The following is a 14,849-nucleotide window of genomic DNA, read 5'->3' as shown; positions in this document are numbered from 1 at the left end:
AGAGCTAGTAGACCATTCTACTTTGTCTAAAGGGGCCTCAAACTATTAGTACGAACAATAACAAAATTCATTTCTTTTTCTCTTGATAAGAAAAATCTCAAATTATACAATAAAGCAATGTAACATTTATTTTTGTCTTTTTACGCGATTTTTTGGGGCATCAATCGGAATATGTGAATGAAAGTCTGTTAGTGTCTTACCCCTTATACGTTGGAATGCCCCGAGTTTTCCTGACCTTCAGGAGGGGAAGGGACGAAAATGGCGACCAACCCGGCCCCGTACCTGTCTCATGCACAGCGAGTTTGTCGCCTGTACAAGCGCGCTTCCAGACATTTAGAGTCTTGGTGTATTATGAGGTAAGTCCGCAGACTAATCTAGTAGTAGAATTCCATCATTTTATGTCACTGTGTACTAAAAGAAGAAGACTTTTTGAGATTAAATTTTGAAGTCTGATCAAGAAGGTTCCTTGTTCCAACGCTGTATGTTGTTGTTTTACACCTAATATTTCCACCTAAAGACACTGTCCACGATCCAGTTACCTTTAATTCAGTAGTCATGGGGCTTCTTTAGTTTAGTCCATGGAATTTCACAATTTTATTGGTGAATAGAACAATTGCTTGGTGAGTTCAATAATAATCGGTACCATAAAATATATAATTTTGGGGTCTAAAAAAAATAACAAAGTTCTTGCAAAATTATATGAAGTTCAACAGTCTAACCAAGGAGGTAAACTGATATGTGATATGAGACAATAGGAGATTCAACGACTTTGTTCACAACTCTTTCACGCCTTGTTTCTTTGTCAAAACATGGGGTATATCTGACCTCAAGTGTCCAAATGTATACGCAGGACCACAAAATGTGGTTGACATAAACAGTCGATAAAGAAGAAGACAACATATATAACGTTATATATATATATAAGGCCACATGTACCATTTTGTTAACTACATGTATTGTCTGTCTTCTCTCGTATCCAGGGATAAGTACCGTTACCAGGCGACACTGCTGCGAGCTCGGTTTGATGAACACAAGGAAGAGGTGGACATGGTGAAGGCTGTGAAACTGCTGAAGGCAGGAGAGGAGGAGTTCTTACAGAGACAGCATCCCCAGCCTTACATCTGTAAGTTAGTATTTGTGGAGATTGCAATCTGCCAGAGTCAACAAAGGCCTGATTTAAGGCTGATTTACACACACATTTTTTAGTCGAATCGGAGTCGACCCAAGACTGTGCAAGGAGAACTCTGGGCCACTCAAGTAGTGTTTTCCTGTAGGAAAACTCCACTTGAGCAGCCCAAAGCTCCTCACACACAGCCCTGAGCCGACTCCGAAAACTTGTGAGTAAATCGGGCCATAGATGGACTGCTGCCAGTACAATCAACAATTCTGCCTGTAGAGATCCTGAATTGAATCTATATAAATTTTTCTGTGCATGTCAGTCACCGTAAAAAATTTTAAACTTTAAGTCACTTTAGATCAATAGATTGACTCGAAACTCAGGATTTATAAATGGGAGACCAGCCTAACACATTCCTAGTTTCCAGATTGTGATCTCTGTCTAAAGAGACTCTGATTGTGATCTCTACTGGTGGAATAGATGATTGTTCTAAATCACAATCTCTACCCTAACATATGTCTTGCTTATCCTCGTTTTTTGTCTTGTCAGTTAACGTGCAGCCAGTCACCAATCGCTACTGCAACAGTAATGGTTAGAATGTGCTCAAAGTCACTATAAAATTTGTCCTAAATTTTACCTTTGTTTCCTGTCCAGTCCCAGACTCCCCAGGTGGTACCACATACGAGCGTTACCAGTCCTACCAACATCCAGACTGGGTAAGTAACTAAGTGTTGTTGTACACAAGTCTGTATATCTCAATGGCTTAGAAACACTGTTTCTGCCCAAGGTCTTCAAATCAAAAGACAGACTGAGAGGCATACATATATTTCTGTTGAGACAATTAGAATTACAATGAAATGTATTGTGCCACTTAGGAAGGCCTCGAGAATGATTTTCCAATGACAGGCCTCTTTATTTGCATTCTTGCAAAAAAAAAGGTTCAAAGATTGGATGTTGTTCCTTAACCCTGTAACCAATCCAAATTCAGTGCCAAAAGTCTAACTTGGTAGGATGAAGGTTAAGTCTACTTAAGATATCTCATCATCAAATTGTAAAAATACAAACTGAGGGCCATTCTGACACACATTAAATCTGTGCATATTGTACATGTAGCATCTGTCCTTTTTGTCAAGATTTTTGTATGGTTAGCTTGCTCATGAGCTGAACCAGATTGAAATACACTTCCACATTTGTTTCAATGACAAGTCCTGATATAAAAATTTGTAATTTATGCTTTTAAAGGCTAGTGGAAGAATAGCCAAACTTCTATGTTGGTTTGACGCTGACAAGTTTCTCTCTTGTACCCCTTTCCAGCTCCTGAACCACTGGCACCCAGAAGAGCGTGCTCGGTACCCAGAGTACTTCAAGAAACGTGAGCAGCGTCTACGATTGGTGAAGGAAGCCTGGGAGAAAGAACAGGCAGAGAAGCAAGAAAAGAAATATACTGATGACTTGGCAAGTGTCAAGTGATTAGGAGATGTCTTAGGTTGTGTGCGGGGCTGTCTTGCTAAGTCTTAGATCTTATGCCAGCTCTTATGTTCTGTAACAGTGTCTTATGGAGTAAAGATATACAGTTCCTGAATCTATTGACAGCCCAGGCATTCTTTCTAATGATATTGTTCTCACTGCAAACTTGCTGTGCATCAAAATAAAGCTGGAAAAGAGTGGACAGTATCATAAGTTTAATGTTTGCTTTTTGTGGATAAAATACAATTTGAAAAGCCAACACAAAATAAAGATGTATTTGACAGAGGTTGACTGAGTCAATAAGTGTATTTGTCATGTATTTATTTTTCTTTGCAAACCTATGAAGTTGGTACCAAGTAGAATCATCATGATGTATCCCATATAGTGATATACACAAATAAGTATTCACCCCGAATGAAGAACCATCTCTAAAAGAAATCAAACTGAGGACTTTCTAGACCTCTTTGGTTTGGGTTTATCAAGTCAACTGATAAAGGATACATGTTTTCAGCTTATCTTGAAAATTAAAGTGTTTTGAGTCTCTCCTTTGCTTGTTAGTCACTGACAAAAAAGGCATCAAAAGTAACAGCAACATTTCACTTTTCCATATTGATAATATAAAACCAAACATATCAGCTAGACTGGTTCATGTCTGGTCCTGAATTTGAACCTCTGGACCTGATTAAGCTGAAGGAGTATCCACCCCTACACTTCAAGTACATTTTGTACTATAAGACTTAATAATACCAAGGAAATAGCACATTGGAAAGAATCAAATGTGCATGATGAACAACAACCAATTAAAATTAAATACACTGGAAAGTTGTGCACAAGACGCATGTAAGGGGCATTTACAAATGAGGACATTTTATCGTTGTGCCTGAAAGTTTTGGGCATGCACAGGAGTCACAAGACTATGCTATTAGGCAAGTCATAAGTGTTCAATAGGCAGTGCATGGGTCCCACATTGCACAACAGTCTAGTGCAGTACAAGTGCCCTATGTATTCATGGGAGAGAAGCTGTTCATATGTGGTGATGCGCTGATCTCCCAGCATGTAGGGGGTGCAGCGCCGGGCCCCACAGGTCTGTTGACAGAAGGTGTGATGAACAGTGGGGAAGGAGTGTGATGTTCGTCATCATCGGAACACGACGAGTCATCGTCCATGTCCAGTTTGTGGAGTATGTCCCAAATTGCAGCCTTGGCCACCTTGTATTTTGGCTTGGACATGGTGAGTAGCGAATCCCGCACGAAGTTGGCAAAAGTTACTCTTCTGCTGATGTTAGCAGGTTCGGCCGTCTGCTTTAGAAGTCGACCGGATTGAAGCAGGTTCTCTTGGGGTGTGTGCAGGGTGGGGTTGTCATCCCGCTTGTGCTTCTTTGTGGTGGTGGTGGTCCAGTTCTTGGGTCGTGAGGTGGAAGGGGTCTCCTCATCTTCCTCCTCCATGTCAGCTTGGGCAGCCACCTGTGCCAAGGTGTCACCCCCCTGCCTGGCACGGTCTGCTCTGGTCTGCAATAACGACAAGGCATTAGCAAAGATAACAGAAGAAGTGGCAAACGATATAATAAAGCCTGTTCACGAGTCCAACTGTATGGGCAGTGTGACCCATTGTTGGTAATATGTCAAAGGTGAAATCCCCTGAGACATGCATAAAATAATGTATAGACGAGAACTGTTTACATGTCAGGGGCCTTCACCTTTGACATTGTGCATGCGCAGTTGGATCCATGAACAAGCTCATTGCACATGAATGTAATGAAATTCGTCATGACAAATTGGAAATAATATGTAAATCTAAGCTGGTATCTCACTGGTCTGCACCAAATTGTGCTAGGAATTAGCACAAAATATGCTTGTACCACTTTTGCAAACTGACATCAGTGACATGCGATGCATTTGCATATGGAGCCCAGATGAGAAGGTCTCCTCTCCTTATTCCAACAACCATTTTGTCCCATCAGTCATCAAGAAAGAAGGCCTTCAGAAACACAGTGCAGGACCTGCAAGATGATGTCCCCACCTGGGCAAGGACAAGGCTGAGGGCTGCAGCATGTCTCCTTGCTGCTGCTGAACTTGAGAAGACCAAAGCCAGGGTGAGGAGGGGCAGACAATAAAGGAAAAGTATCTGGGTGACACAGTGGCTGTTGGACAGACACGAGCAAGCTCCTGAACCACCTCAGAGAGAGGGATGTCAGGTCTATCATCAACTTTAAGAGGATGGAGCCAGAGATGTTCTACAACACTGTTGAATGTAGGTTTGCACTAGCAGTTACATAAACTTTCTGGGGCCAAAGGGGCAGTAAGTTGTTATCCACTGTGTCTAGGGCAAAGTGTTGGAAGGCATAGCCCATCCCTCTCCTTCCACCGCCTTTTACTTCCCCAACCAAGGTCAAGTACCCATTTTAACACCTTGACGGAGGAGTGAGGAAAGTCTTCTTAAGTGCTTTACACAAGGACACAACATCTAGCCAAAAACGCCAGGAATTGAACCCGAGACCTTTCAAACTTGCGTCCGATAGCCTAGCCAATTAGCCATTTGCACCAATTGTGGAAGAGCTGACTCCAACATTGAGAAACAGACAACAAAGTACAAGAAGCCTCTATCCCCTGGACTCACGCTGGCCATCACTCTCTGGTATTTGGCCACTACGGAGTCCTACAAGTCACTAGCCTAAAATCTAAGGGTCTCTCCCAACACCTTGGTCAGTGTGGTGCGAGAGGTGTGCTAAGCCATCTACGACCACAAGACAGCCTTCAAGTGTTTCACAACAGAGGAGTCATCATCTGCAGCAATCAGCAGCTGGCTGTAAACCAGGTTAATGTGAGAACAAAAGAAAAGTTGAAACCATTACGAGAAAGAAGAGTATGACAAGAGAGTACATTGTACATTGGTTCTGCCGTGTCTTGAAAACGTGTACTGAACCATATCCTGGGAGGCCAGGCCTCGTGAGTCACAGGACGCCCAAACTTTACCGGCCCCACTATCCCACCAGCACCCACAATCCAGCCAAGCCTGAGGCAAGCGGATTGTAGGGGCCGGGCTTGATCGTGGGGGCCAGTGGGATAGTAGGGTTGGTATCTATATAAAGTTTGGGCGTGCATAGGGTGGGGAATCTGGAAGCACAACAACATAAAGCGCCTGGCCTCCCAGGGTAACTGAAGCATGGACTACTTTTTCTTTCATACATACAGTGTGTGTTACTGTTGTCCTGCTACGTTGAAGATGCGGGCGAAGGAACTGGTAATGGTCCCAGATGAACTGATCCTTGTGCGACAATATGAAGTCAGGGCGGCCAGTTTTGCGCTTCAACAACTTCCCAAATCTGGTTCGCGTGTTTCGCAAATGTAGAGTCACTTGGGTAACTGTAACATAGAGACAATACAAAAAACAATAAGTATTCTGCACATTCTGCACTTTATTTTTCAACACACAAAGATTTCCTGGATACAGAGAAAATGTTGTAGGTTGTGCAGATAACAACATCAGTAATAAATTATACAATTAAATGCTCACAAATCAAATATAGATACCCCAACCGTCAGGGAAAAAATTACTTGCCTACAGATATGATTTGTTGCCATATTTAATAGTCAAAAATTTCTACCCACCAGTTGGCATGGTGTTGTGGATCTTCCCCCAGTCTTCACGATTTTGCTGAACAAACTCCTGTATAAGTTGTGCTTTTCTGTCTTTGTTCTTGTAATGCTCCAGAGACTTGTCGTAGAATATGGGGTTATTGAGCCAGAATTCAGCCATCACATCTTCGTGGTCACGCCTCCAGGGGTACCGCCTACTCGCCTTCTGGTCGGAAGAGAGATGCTGCGAACCGTTGGGAACATCTACCTGTTCCTCGTCTGTCACAGCTTCCCAAGTCCCATATGATGCCGCCATTTTGAATCTGTGATGTCAGGTTTGATAGGGACAGACCATTTCAAACTAGGGGTCCACACACCCCTAACCTTTCCTTTTTTTGTGCAAATTCTGAACCAAGTGAAACCCAGCAACAAGAGACCACGTCTAGTGATATGATAGACGTTAATGACGGACAACAACAATAACGACAACAACAGACTAAGATATGTTACCTATACAAAGGGAACGCCGGTGCCCGGAATCGCACATTCCAAGTTTCAGCTCCAAGCAGATACAAGATACATGTAGATAACATGTACAAGATAACTTGATATTATAAGCTTATTGAGAAATTTTGAAGAAAAAAAAATCGCAATTTCAGGCAACAAATGGCACTGATTTGCGAATGCCTGGCGCAATTTGGCGCAGTCCAGTGAGATTTTTAAAATTTTCGCGGTGATTTTACGTTCGCGGTTTTCGCGGCCTCTCTCTACCGCGAACACAAAACTGACGTTTCCAAATGTTTCCATTACTGTACAGTATGTGACTAACGTTATAGTAAAGCGAACTTAAAACCACCTTGAACACTCCCTTCCTCCCTACCGCAAAATTAAGTTGAACTTCACCGCGAACGTAAAGACAATTTATACAGTACCCGCTTTACACCTCTCGATGGCTGTGACTTATGGCGAATAAGTGGCCACAAGAAGGAGCAGCTATTGAGGATCCACTCCTCTCTCTCCGTCAAGTCCTTGGGCTCATCCCCGTGCATCTTCTTGTCCAGCCTGGTGAAGTTGTCCTTGATGGACCGCCACCACCCCTTCAGGTACTGGGCTGACTTCCCGAGCTGTTCGCCCTTCTCCGTCCAGAGTGCTTCCTTCATGTCCGTGCGCTTGAAGAGGATAAGTTTACTGTTCCAGAGGATCTGGTTCTCCCGGATCCATTCAACCAATGCCGCCTCCACCTCGGCGTCAAGGGAGTAGCTGGTCCGTGGCTTCCTGGGGGCGACAGAAGAGGACTCCCCTTCTTCACTGTAACCGTCGGCATCAAAGTCACAGTCACGGCCAGCACTGGTAGAGGCTGATCTACGTTTCGGGCGGTCCATGATGATAAGCTGGGTTGACTTCGCGCTACGGAATCTGCACGAAACAGCAGGAAGCAGCCACCTTTGTTGATAAATCGGAGCGGCAAGCGGCGGATATGCGGCCGGGATACGCTACTGTACGTTTGGCATTCGGCGGAAGTGCGTCAGGCGGGAGGTCGGCATGCTGATTGGGTGCGGCCGGAGTACGCTTGGCATGCGCACTGCCATTCTCTTCCGCAGCTGCAGAACTTCCCGCGGCCGCTATTCAAACAGGTGTGAGGCCGCCGCATTCCCAGGTGTGAGGCCGCCGCATACCCAGGTGTGAGGCCGCCGCATACCCAGGTGTGAGGCCGCCGCATACGCAGCTGTTTGCCGTAAGAAAAAACATGTATTGTAAATCCTGAAATGCTCGCGGTGGTTTTATTTTCGCAGTGACCCCTTCAATACAGTACTAAAGCCAGTGTGTTTACATTACATGTGCTTACTGTAAGATACTACATAACTGTTTCAAGCGCACCGTGAAAATTTCATTTACCCACCTAACGCAAAATGTGGTCCCCGCGAAATTAAATCAATATTTTCTAGTGTTGCAAATCGCGCACGCAAACCATATCTTGTACCAAGAAGGGTAAAATAAGAATTTGACCTCCTTACTTATACGCAGTGAATGTCGTGAATTATACGCCAGAGGTGCACCGCACATATTGAAGTGAAACCGCCTTGGTGAAAGCAATGAGGTTAGAATAAGATTTTTAACCATCTTGGTGAAAGTAAACAAGGATCTTTTGGCTAATTTCCAAGCAGAGGAGGGGTTCCGTCTGGGTTTTGACGTGTTTTAGGTGTTTTTGTCGGGTTTTCTACTTTGTCATTTTTTTTGGTAAAAAAATAACAAAGTAGAAAGCCCGACAAAACGCCTAAAAAAGCGTCAAAAACCAGACGGAAACCCTCCTCTGCTTGGAGAGTACCTCTGGCTACATGTAACGTTATACAACGCGTACAACATAACTACTTTGGCAAATGGGGCTACTGAAAGAACAACACTTGAATCTGCTGGGTCATGATAACAGTATTATTGAATTTGGTTGAATCTTTTTATTCATTCCTTTCTTTAACGTTACACTTACGTTGATGATTTGATACAAAACCTTCTGAATACCCTGACATCATGTTGCCAGCGCTTGAACTGAGATGAGAGACACGGGGGAAACTTAGACTGCGCTTTGAAAAAACATCGCTAGGCAGCGCTGCTGTAAACCCTGAAGGTATCAGGACAAGTCGGCACCTGCGACAACTCGGCCCCTAGCCATTCGGGACAACTCGGCACCAATCTCAGGTGAACTCGGTACCGAGCCCAAGAACTGACATAGATCAGCAAACAGAACAGAAACTTTTAAAGATCTATGTGAGAAATAAAATGCTAGCATGTTTAACTGCCAAACATTTCGTCTCAAATTTTACGGAAATTTTGAAACTCTCCAGCCAGGTCACTCCGCCTAACAAAATGACTGGAGTACAATCTTGTCACAAGATGCCTGTAAATGTGCATTTTGTACGAATCCTATCATGCTTTTGAAACAGTCAAAACTGCCTTGCACATACAATGATTTTAATTAAATGGGACGATTCGGATGTTTCCTTCACATTTCTACGGAAAAGACAACAACCATAAAGTTAACTTTGGGCGGTTGAGATTCCGTCTTAACATTAGTATGAAAAAGACACTATCAGGACAACTCGGCACCTGAGACAACTCAATACACTGCACTGATACACTTATCGTGTGTTAAGTAGGTATGGTGCCGACTTGTCCGGAGCTTGAGGCCGAGTTGTCCTGAATGGCTAGGGGCCGGAGTTGTCTCGAACCCGCTGCTGTACAGTGGTGCGACCGGGGTACTCGGGGAAGAATCAGATCAATAGGCGTCCCCAAGATGGCGACAGACAAGGCGGAAGTACAGCGCAAAATCGCGCAACTTTGCAAGAAAATCGACTCCTTCGGCCTCTCCGATGAAGACGTCTATCGAGTCAGCTCGGTGAGGAAGTTGAGCGGACGCCGTGTCACATGTGCGGGAATACTCTGCGCCACAGCCGCGGTGCTGGCCGTGATTGTCGCGGCGGTGGCCATCGGGCTCGGCACGGGCCTGATCCACCCCATGGTGCGCAAGAAGCTGACCGAACACCTGTTCCCCTTCCTGAACGGAGACATTGAGAAGAAGCCCTGCATCTTCCCGTTATTACCGGAACTCCAAGTTCCGCCCGCCCGTCAACTGTCAGATCTGTGCGGACATCCAGGAAGTTGATAGGGTTCGGAACCTGAAGCCAGATGAATTCATTGCCAGGTGAGTTTGTGTTGTACACATGTAGTTGTACCGTAATTATAAAACTTTGGTGGGGATAAAAACCAAAGTGACACGGCACGGGCAATGCAATCATTCCTTCGCTACAATGACATCGTACTAAAACAATCCTACCATCATTCGTCATCATAGTCATACTATACTAGTAGTTACATCATTGAATTCGAAATAAGTAAAATAAGTTGTCTTAAAGCAGTTGTCTTAGACTCCCTGAGGCAATAACTTAATTATCTGGCAATTTGCTGTGGCAATACATGCCTGCCAATGGCACCTACGTATACGGTGAAAGATTGGAAATATTCCCCAGAACAGAATTTTGCGTAATGTATCAGTTTATATCATAACAATGTAAGGCATAGAAATTTAATCATGTCGCTTAAGACAGTAATGGGACAACATCTGCTTAGATTAGGTACTACAGATCCTGAATTCCTCTCACATTTCACTCAGGTACGCCTACACCTCGCGGCCTGTGATCGTGGAGGATGGAGCTCAGAACTGGACAGCTTCAGAGTACTTCAGTTTTGGCTACTTTAAGTCTGTCTACAAGCCAGACAGCCCAGCTCTGCTGAACGAGGAGAACAAATGTCAGTTCTTCCCGTACAAGACCAACTTCGCGAGCCTCGGAGAAGTCTTCAACATGAGCGAGGAACGGGCGAATCTCGAGGACGGATCCGAACCCTGGTACATCGGATGGTGGGTCCAATATCACTCCTCTAAATGTAGAAGTTACTGTAACATGTGGTGCTAGTTAGCAGCTGTATCAACATATAGACTAACACACATATGTAACAGAAAATATTTCAAGACACGACCTGACAGACGAGGAAAGCATCCGTCCAGCTTAAGAATAAATAAATAAACCAGCTAAAACTGCATACTGATGTGGTGTTTTCATTGGAAACCTACCAAGAGGTAGACGAACCAAGACCAGGCAGTATTTATTACATGGTGTCAAAAGTGGGATTTCAACCTAAAATGTTGAAAAGTTGGATTTATATTTGTTTATGTTTTTGCCTCATTTTGCATGACGTAGTTTCTTACGAATCAGCTCGTGGCTTTAGATACCCAGAAGAATGTATAGGGTCTTGCCAGTAGCATGTCTTATTTCTTATGGCTCAATTTGAAGGCTAGAAACATGTGAAGTTGACACTTTAAACATCCTTTAATTTCTCTCCGTCACCAGGAGTAACTGCGATGCCACGGCAGCCAATGATCTGCGGCGGCACTACGAGCGACCGTACTTCTTCCCGGCCGAGGTGGAGTCCAGTAAGACTGACTGGATCTTCATGGGAAGCCCCGGCTACGGAGCCCACCTGCACGTAAGTAGCTTCTGTGTATAGAACCTCTCTTTTACCCTCGCCCAGGGCTGTCTCCAGGACGGGTCCCTACATCCCAGGACAGAAATGTGCTTGCCAGTTGGGACGGAAAAAAATTCACCCTGTTTGTCCAAAAAATGGGAACTTTATGACATGAAATTTACGAAGATGCATTTTTGTAGCCTTAAAATTACAGATTGAACATTTGGATCTCAAACGATGAGGACGGAAAAAAATTGAAAGCTGGCGACAGCCCTGCCCTCGTCCCATTTTCAGTATCAAAATTGTGCTGTTTACAGGTTTATACATCAGGAAGAAGGTTTATAAGGTGTGAGACAGTGTGATTTGACTTTTGACCTCAAAATCTATGTCATGGATTATGACTGACACTTCATGTTTTATCTGTGCTGCATGTTTTGTTTGCAGCTTTTAAATATGACTCACAGTCACAGCATGATATGGAGACCAAAGACAGACCCGTAACTTTCGAAGGCAGATGTCAACCTACTCGCGTTTGACAAATCTAACCTACTATCTGTAACGCTGGGTAACATAAATTCGTGGGGTACTTAAATTCGGGATTTTTCGAAAACGGGGTATTTAGGGATATGTGCTAGATGCAACATCAGTAATACCGCTAGAAATGCAAACTTGACAGACTAACGTATTCAGAACACTGTCTGAAAAGCTTCGATAAGCATGCATTAGAAGGCGACGAGGACAAAAACTCTCCGTCCCTTATTGGAACAGTCTGAGAGCTCCGTGGGAGAATCACACTACATCGTTGTCCGCTGGTTTATAAGACAAATGTCACATCCGCTTCCTGCTAAACACAATCATTTACAAGACAACTTATTTTCTTAAAATTGCTGACCTGCAATTGGACTCTAAGTGTGATCAATCATCAAAACCCCTCTTTGTTGCTACAACCTACGGCACGTGTTTTTCCCCGCCGCCATATCATTACCCAGAATCCTGTTGTCAAGCAGACGACAAAGGTTTGTGAGGAACACTTTTTTGTCTAAATGTTGCGTGTTATTGTGGACTGAGGACGATATTTTCCTCAAAGTTTGCTCCTAACACAACAAGGAATACATGGACATAGTAGTATTATCAATGCTTCGGCATCCGGCTAACTTTCCATGAATAATGTACACGTTGCAAATTGCCATGACGGTGGATGTCGACTTTGACGTTCTATAGCTACCGACTCAACACACGGGTTTGTTCCCGTAGGCCTGATGTGGGCGGTACGGCCGTTTTTTCGTGTATTTTTTTTACTTGGACACGTCTATATCCATAGCACTCTCCTCAAGCCAAGGATGGAACGAATAGCTGCTGTATAAAATGTAATTAGCGGTAAGATATTCAAGACGAGTCTTCTCTCCCGAATTAATGTCCCCCCCCTGTCCAACAGCACCGTCATTGTGCGTGCGGCGGACGGTAGTTTCAAGTTGAAATATTATGGTGTCAGCACGACTAGAGACAAAATCTACCATATATATGATTAGTGGAAAGATAGTACATGATACTGACAGAATAATAGAAAAAAATAATGGTTTATTGTTCTGCTAGATTGATTTCAGTCAATCATTATCGGAAAAATCCCGAATTTATGTTACCCAACGTTAGAGTAGCCTGACTATATTGCGCTCCTAGCGGCCCGTCAGTGGCTCTATTTTTTCTGTAGAGATCTCTCGGAAATAATCAAAAGTAACAGCTTTTTAAATGAGGGATGACTATGGTGTGAAAGATGTCGGTTAACTAGAGGATTATTCCATGATCAATAGTAGTAGTATCCAGTATTTAATCATACTGACGGTGGGGTCCCTGACACAGGGGTGGGCAGCAGTCGGCTAGTCTTTGCACTGTTCTTCATACTTGCAATGTGGTCACTTTTGTGTGTCCTACAGATCGACGCGGTGGGAACACCATCCTGGCAGGCTCAGGTGAAAGGGACGAAGGAGTGGACATTGGAGCCACCGCCCGAGTGCTACTTCGAGTGTCCCCACACATTGAAGGTTACCGTGCACCCAGGGGAAATAAGTAAGTATTCATACTACAAACTACGTACTACAAACATCTTGTATTTTTACACTTTTTAATAGAAACCTTTCCTACTTCTGTAGAATAATCCAACAGTTGTTGTAATTGTGAATGTGTGTAGACATTCTTTCAAATTATATCTTTAATACTGAAGAAAGGAATTACATTTCAATCCTTTTAAATATTTGCATGACCATCTGCATATGATATGTTAACAGCAGATTTGTACCATTGCCCATGATACTGTAGATCCATATATTTTCAGGGATTTGATGTTGCAGAAGGGGAAAGGAGGCTTTTCCGGTGCAGTGGCTTCTGTTGAGACAATTCTGTAGTATATCATGTACAATGATAATTCATTGGAAACACATTTGTGGTGTCATGAATTTAAAGAAATAGTCCTCTTGCAAACAATTCTTCATTTTTCCCAGTTGTGCTGGACACTAACAATTGGTTTCACAAGACGCTGATCATCGGGGATGAGATGAGCATCACGATTGGTTCTGAGTACGACTAGACAAGCGGACGTCATCAACATACAAATAGTGTAGGGAGCTTTTAGGTCCTTACATGGGATATTCTACTTGATATCAATAACGTTTAGAAAGTATTTTTCAAAAGGAAGAAGTTTTACAATATTGAATAAAGTAAAGGAGGTGAAAGAAGTTTTAATATATGGGGAGATGGCAATTGAAATTGAATATAGCTGGTCAAAGGTAAAGGTGTTCCTGATATTTTTAACATGAAATATCCCCATCTGGTTTATACAAAACATTCAAGTGATGTAGCTGGATATGTATATTGTTAGTTGACCGAAATTGATGTTTTTAGCTTCATGATGTTATATGTGTTTGTTCTTGCTCACAAGTGTTGTATATGTACGTGTCCAGGGACACCTGAAAAACAGGCCACAGGCCTGAGGTGTGATTTCCCCTGGTAAAAAAATTAAGATAAAAATAAAAGCATTTCAAAACATAAATGTTCCATGTATCATGAGAAGTTTGCATGTGTATCAAATCCCAGAAGAGTGTATTATATAATTAGCTAGCCTTAAGTTCACGATTTGAACTGTGCATGCACAAGGTCAAAGGGTAAGGCCAGAGTTGTAAACAGTTCCTGTCTGCTTTAAACCACATCCGGATGTGTTTTGTTTATGTCTCAGGGGCCTTCAACTTTGACATATTACTCATGGTACATGTGCAGTTTAAACTGTAAAACAGCTTATATTTGGAAGGTGGATCTTATTGGACTTAATACTTAAAAGGTTAAAACAACGTAAGTCTAGTTGTGCTTACCAAAGAAACAGTAACTGTTATAGTTTATGCAAGTAGCTTTTAAAAAGACAGCTTGGTCTGAACATGCACATGTAGGTGTAAGTTGAGTGATGATATAGACCGTACTGGGTGTGGCTTTTACAAAATAGGTTTTAAACAAATCAGGGCATTGTCATGGCAGTTTGTTGCTTTGCATATGTTATCCATACTTCTAAGATCCAGAATAAGGACAATTTGTGATTCTAATGAATTCCGACTTTGTGCAATCGTGTGGTGTTTTTAATAAACAGACTTCCTTGTACTTTTAATCAATCTCCAAGTTATTGATGGTGAGTT

The 14,849-nt window shown here is 43.0% G+C and overlaps 3 protein-coding genes across 4 annotated transcripts; 2 read left to right on the top strand and 1 right to left on the bottom strand.

Moving 5' to 3' along the window:
* Nucleotides 1-220: 220 nt before the first annotated feature.
* LOC136437843 (NADH dehydrogenase [ubiquinone] 1 beta subcomplex subunit 9-like) lies at nt 221-2,870 on the top strand. The gene is made up of 4 exons (XM_066432371.1): nt 221-356; nt 981-1,123; nt 1,772-1,833; nt 2,432-2,870. The coding sequence occupies exons 1-4, from the start codon at nt 259-261 to the stop codon at nt 2,585-2,587; spliced, it is 459 nt and encodes a 152-aa protein (XP_066288468.1). The 5' UTR covers nt 221-258; the 3' UTR covers nt 2,588-2,870.
* Nucleotide 2,871: 1 nt separating this feature from the next.
* LOC136437840 (uncharacterized) lies at nt 2,872-7,786 on the bottom strand. 2 transcript variants are annotated; one of them, XM_066432367.1, is made up of 3 exons: nt 6,193-6,668; nt 5,774-5,946; nt 2,872-4,092 (listed from the first exon to the last, which is right to left on the bottom strand). In XM_066432367.1, exons 1-3 carry the CDS (start codon nt 6,473-6,475, stop codon nt 3,583-3,585), a joined length of 966 nt encoding a protein of 321 aa, XP_066288464.1. In that variant the 5' UTR covers nt 6,476-6,668; the 3' UTR covers nt 2,872-3,582. The 2 variants fall into 2 exon arrangements, with proteins under 2 accessions (XP_066288464.1, XP_066288465.1); XM_066432368.1 differs by lacking the exons at nt 5,774-5,946; nt 6,193-6,668 and adding an exon at nt 7,092-7,786.
* A 1,662-nt stretch (nt 7,787-9,448) lies between these two features.
* Nucleotides 9,449-14,215, top strand: LOC136438385 (bifunctional arginine demethylase and lysyl-hydroxylase JMJD6-like). Its single transcript, XM_066433155.1, has 6 exons — nt 9,449-9,673; nt 9,714-9,856; nt 10,325-10,570; nt 11,061-11,196; nt 13,107-13,239; nt 13,671-14,215. The coding sequence occupies exons 1-6, from the start codon at nt 9,449-9,451 to the stop codon at nt 13,754-13,756; spliced, it is 969 nt and encodes a 322-aa protein (XP_066289252.1). The 3' UTR covers nt 13,757-14,215.
* Nucleotides 14,216-14,849: the final 634 nt, after the last annotated feature.

This window comes from Branchiostoma lanceolatum, chromosome 7 (assembly GCF_035083965.1).
Source record: "Branchiostoma lanceolatum isolate klBraLanc5 chromosome 7, klBraLanc5.hap2, whole genome shotgun sequence".
NCBI classification, from domain to species: domain Eukaryota; kingdom Metazoa; phylum Chordata; class Leptocardii; order Amphioxiformes; family Branchiostomatidae; genus Branchiostoma; species Branchiostoma lanceolatum.
Note: the sequence above shows the minus strand (reverse complement) of the source record. Positions and strands in the feature narration are given on the sequence as shown.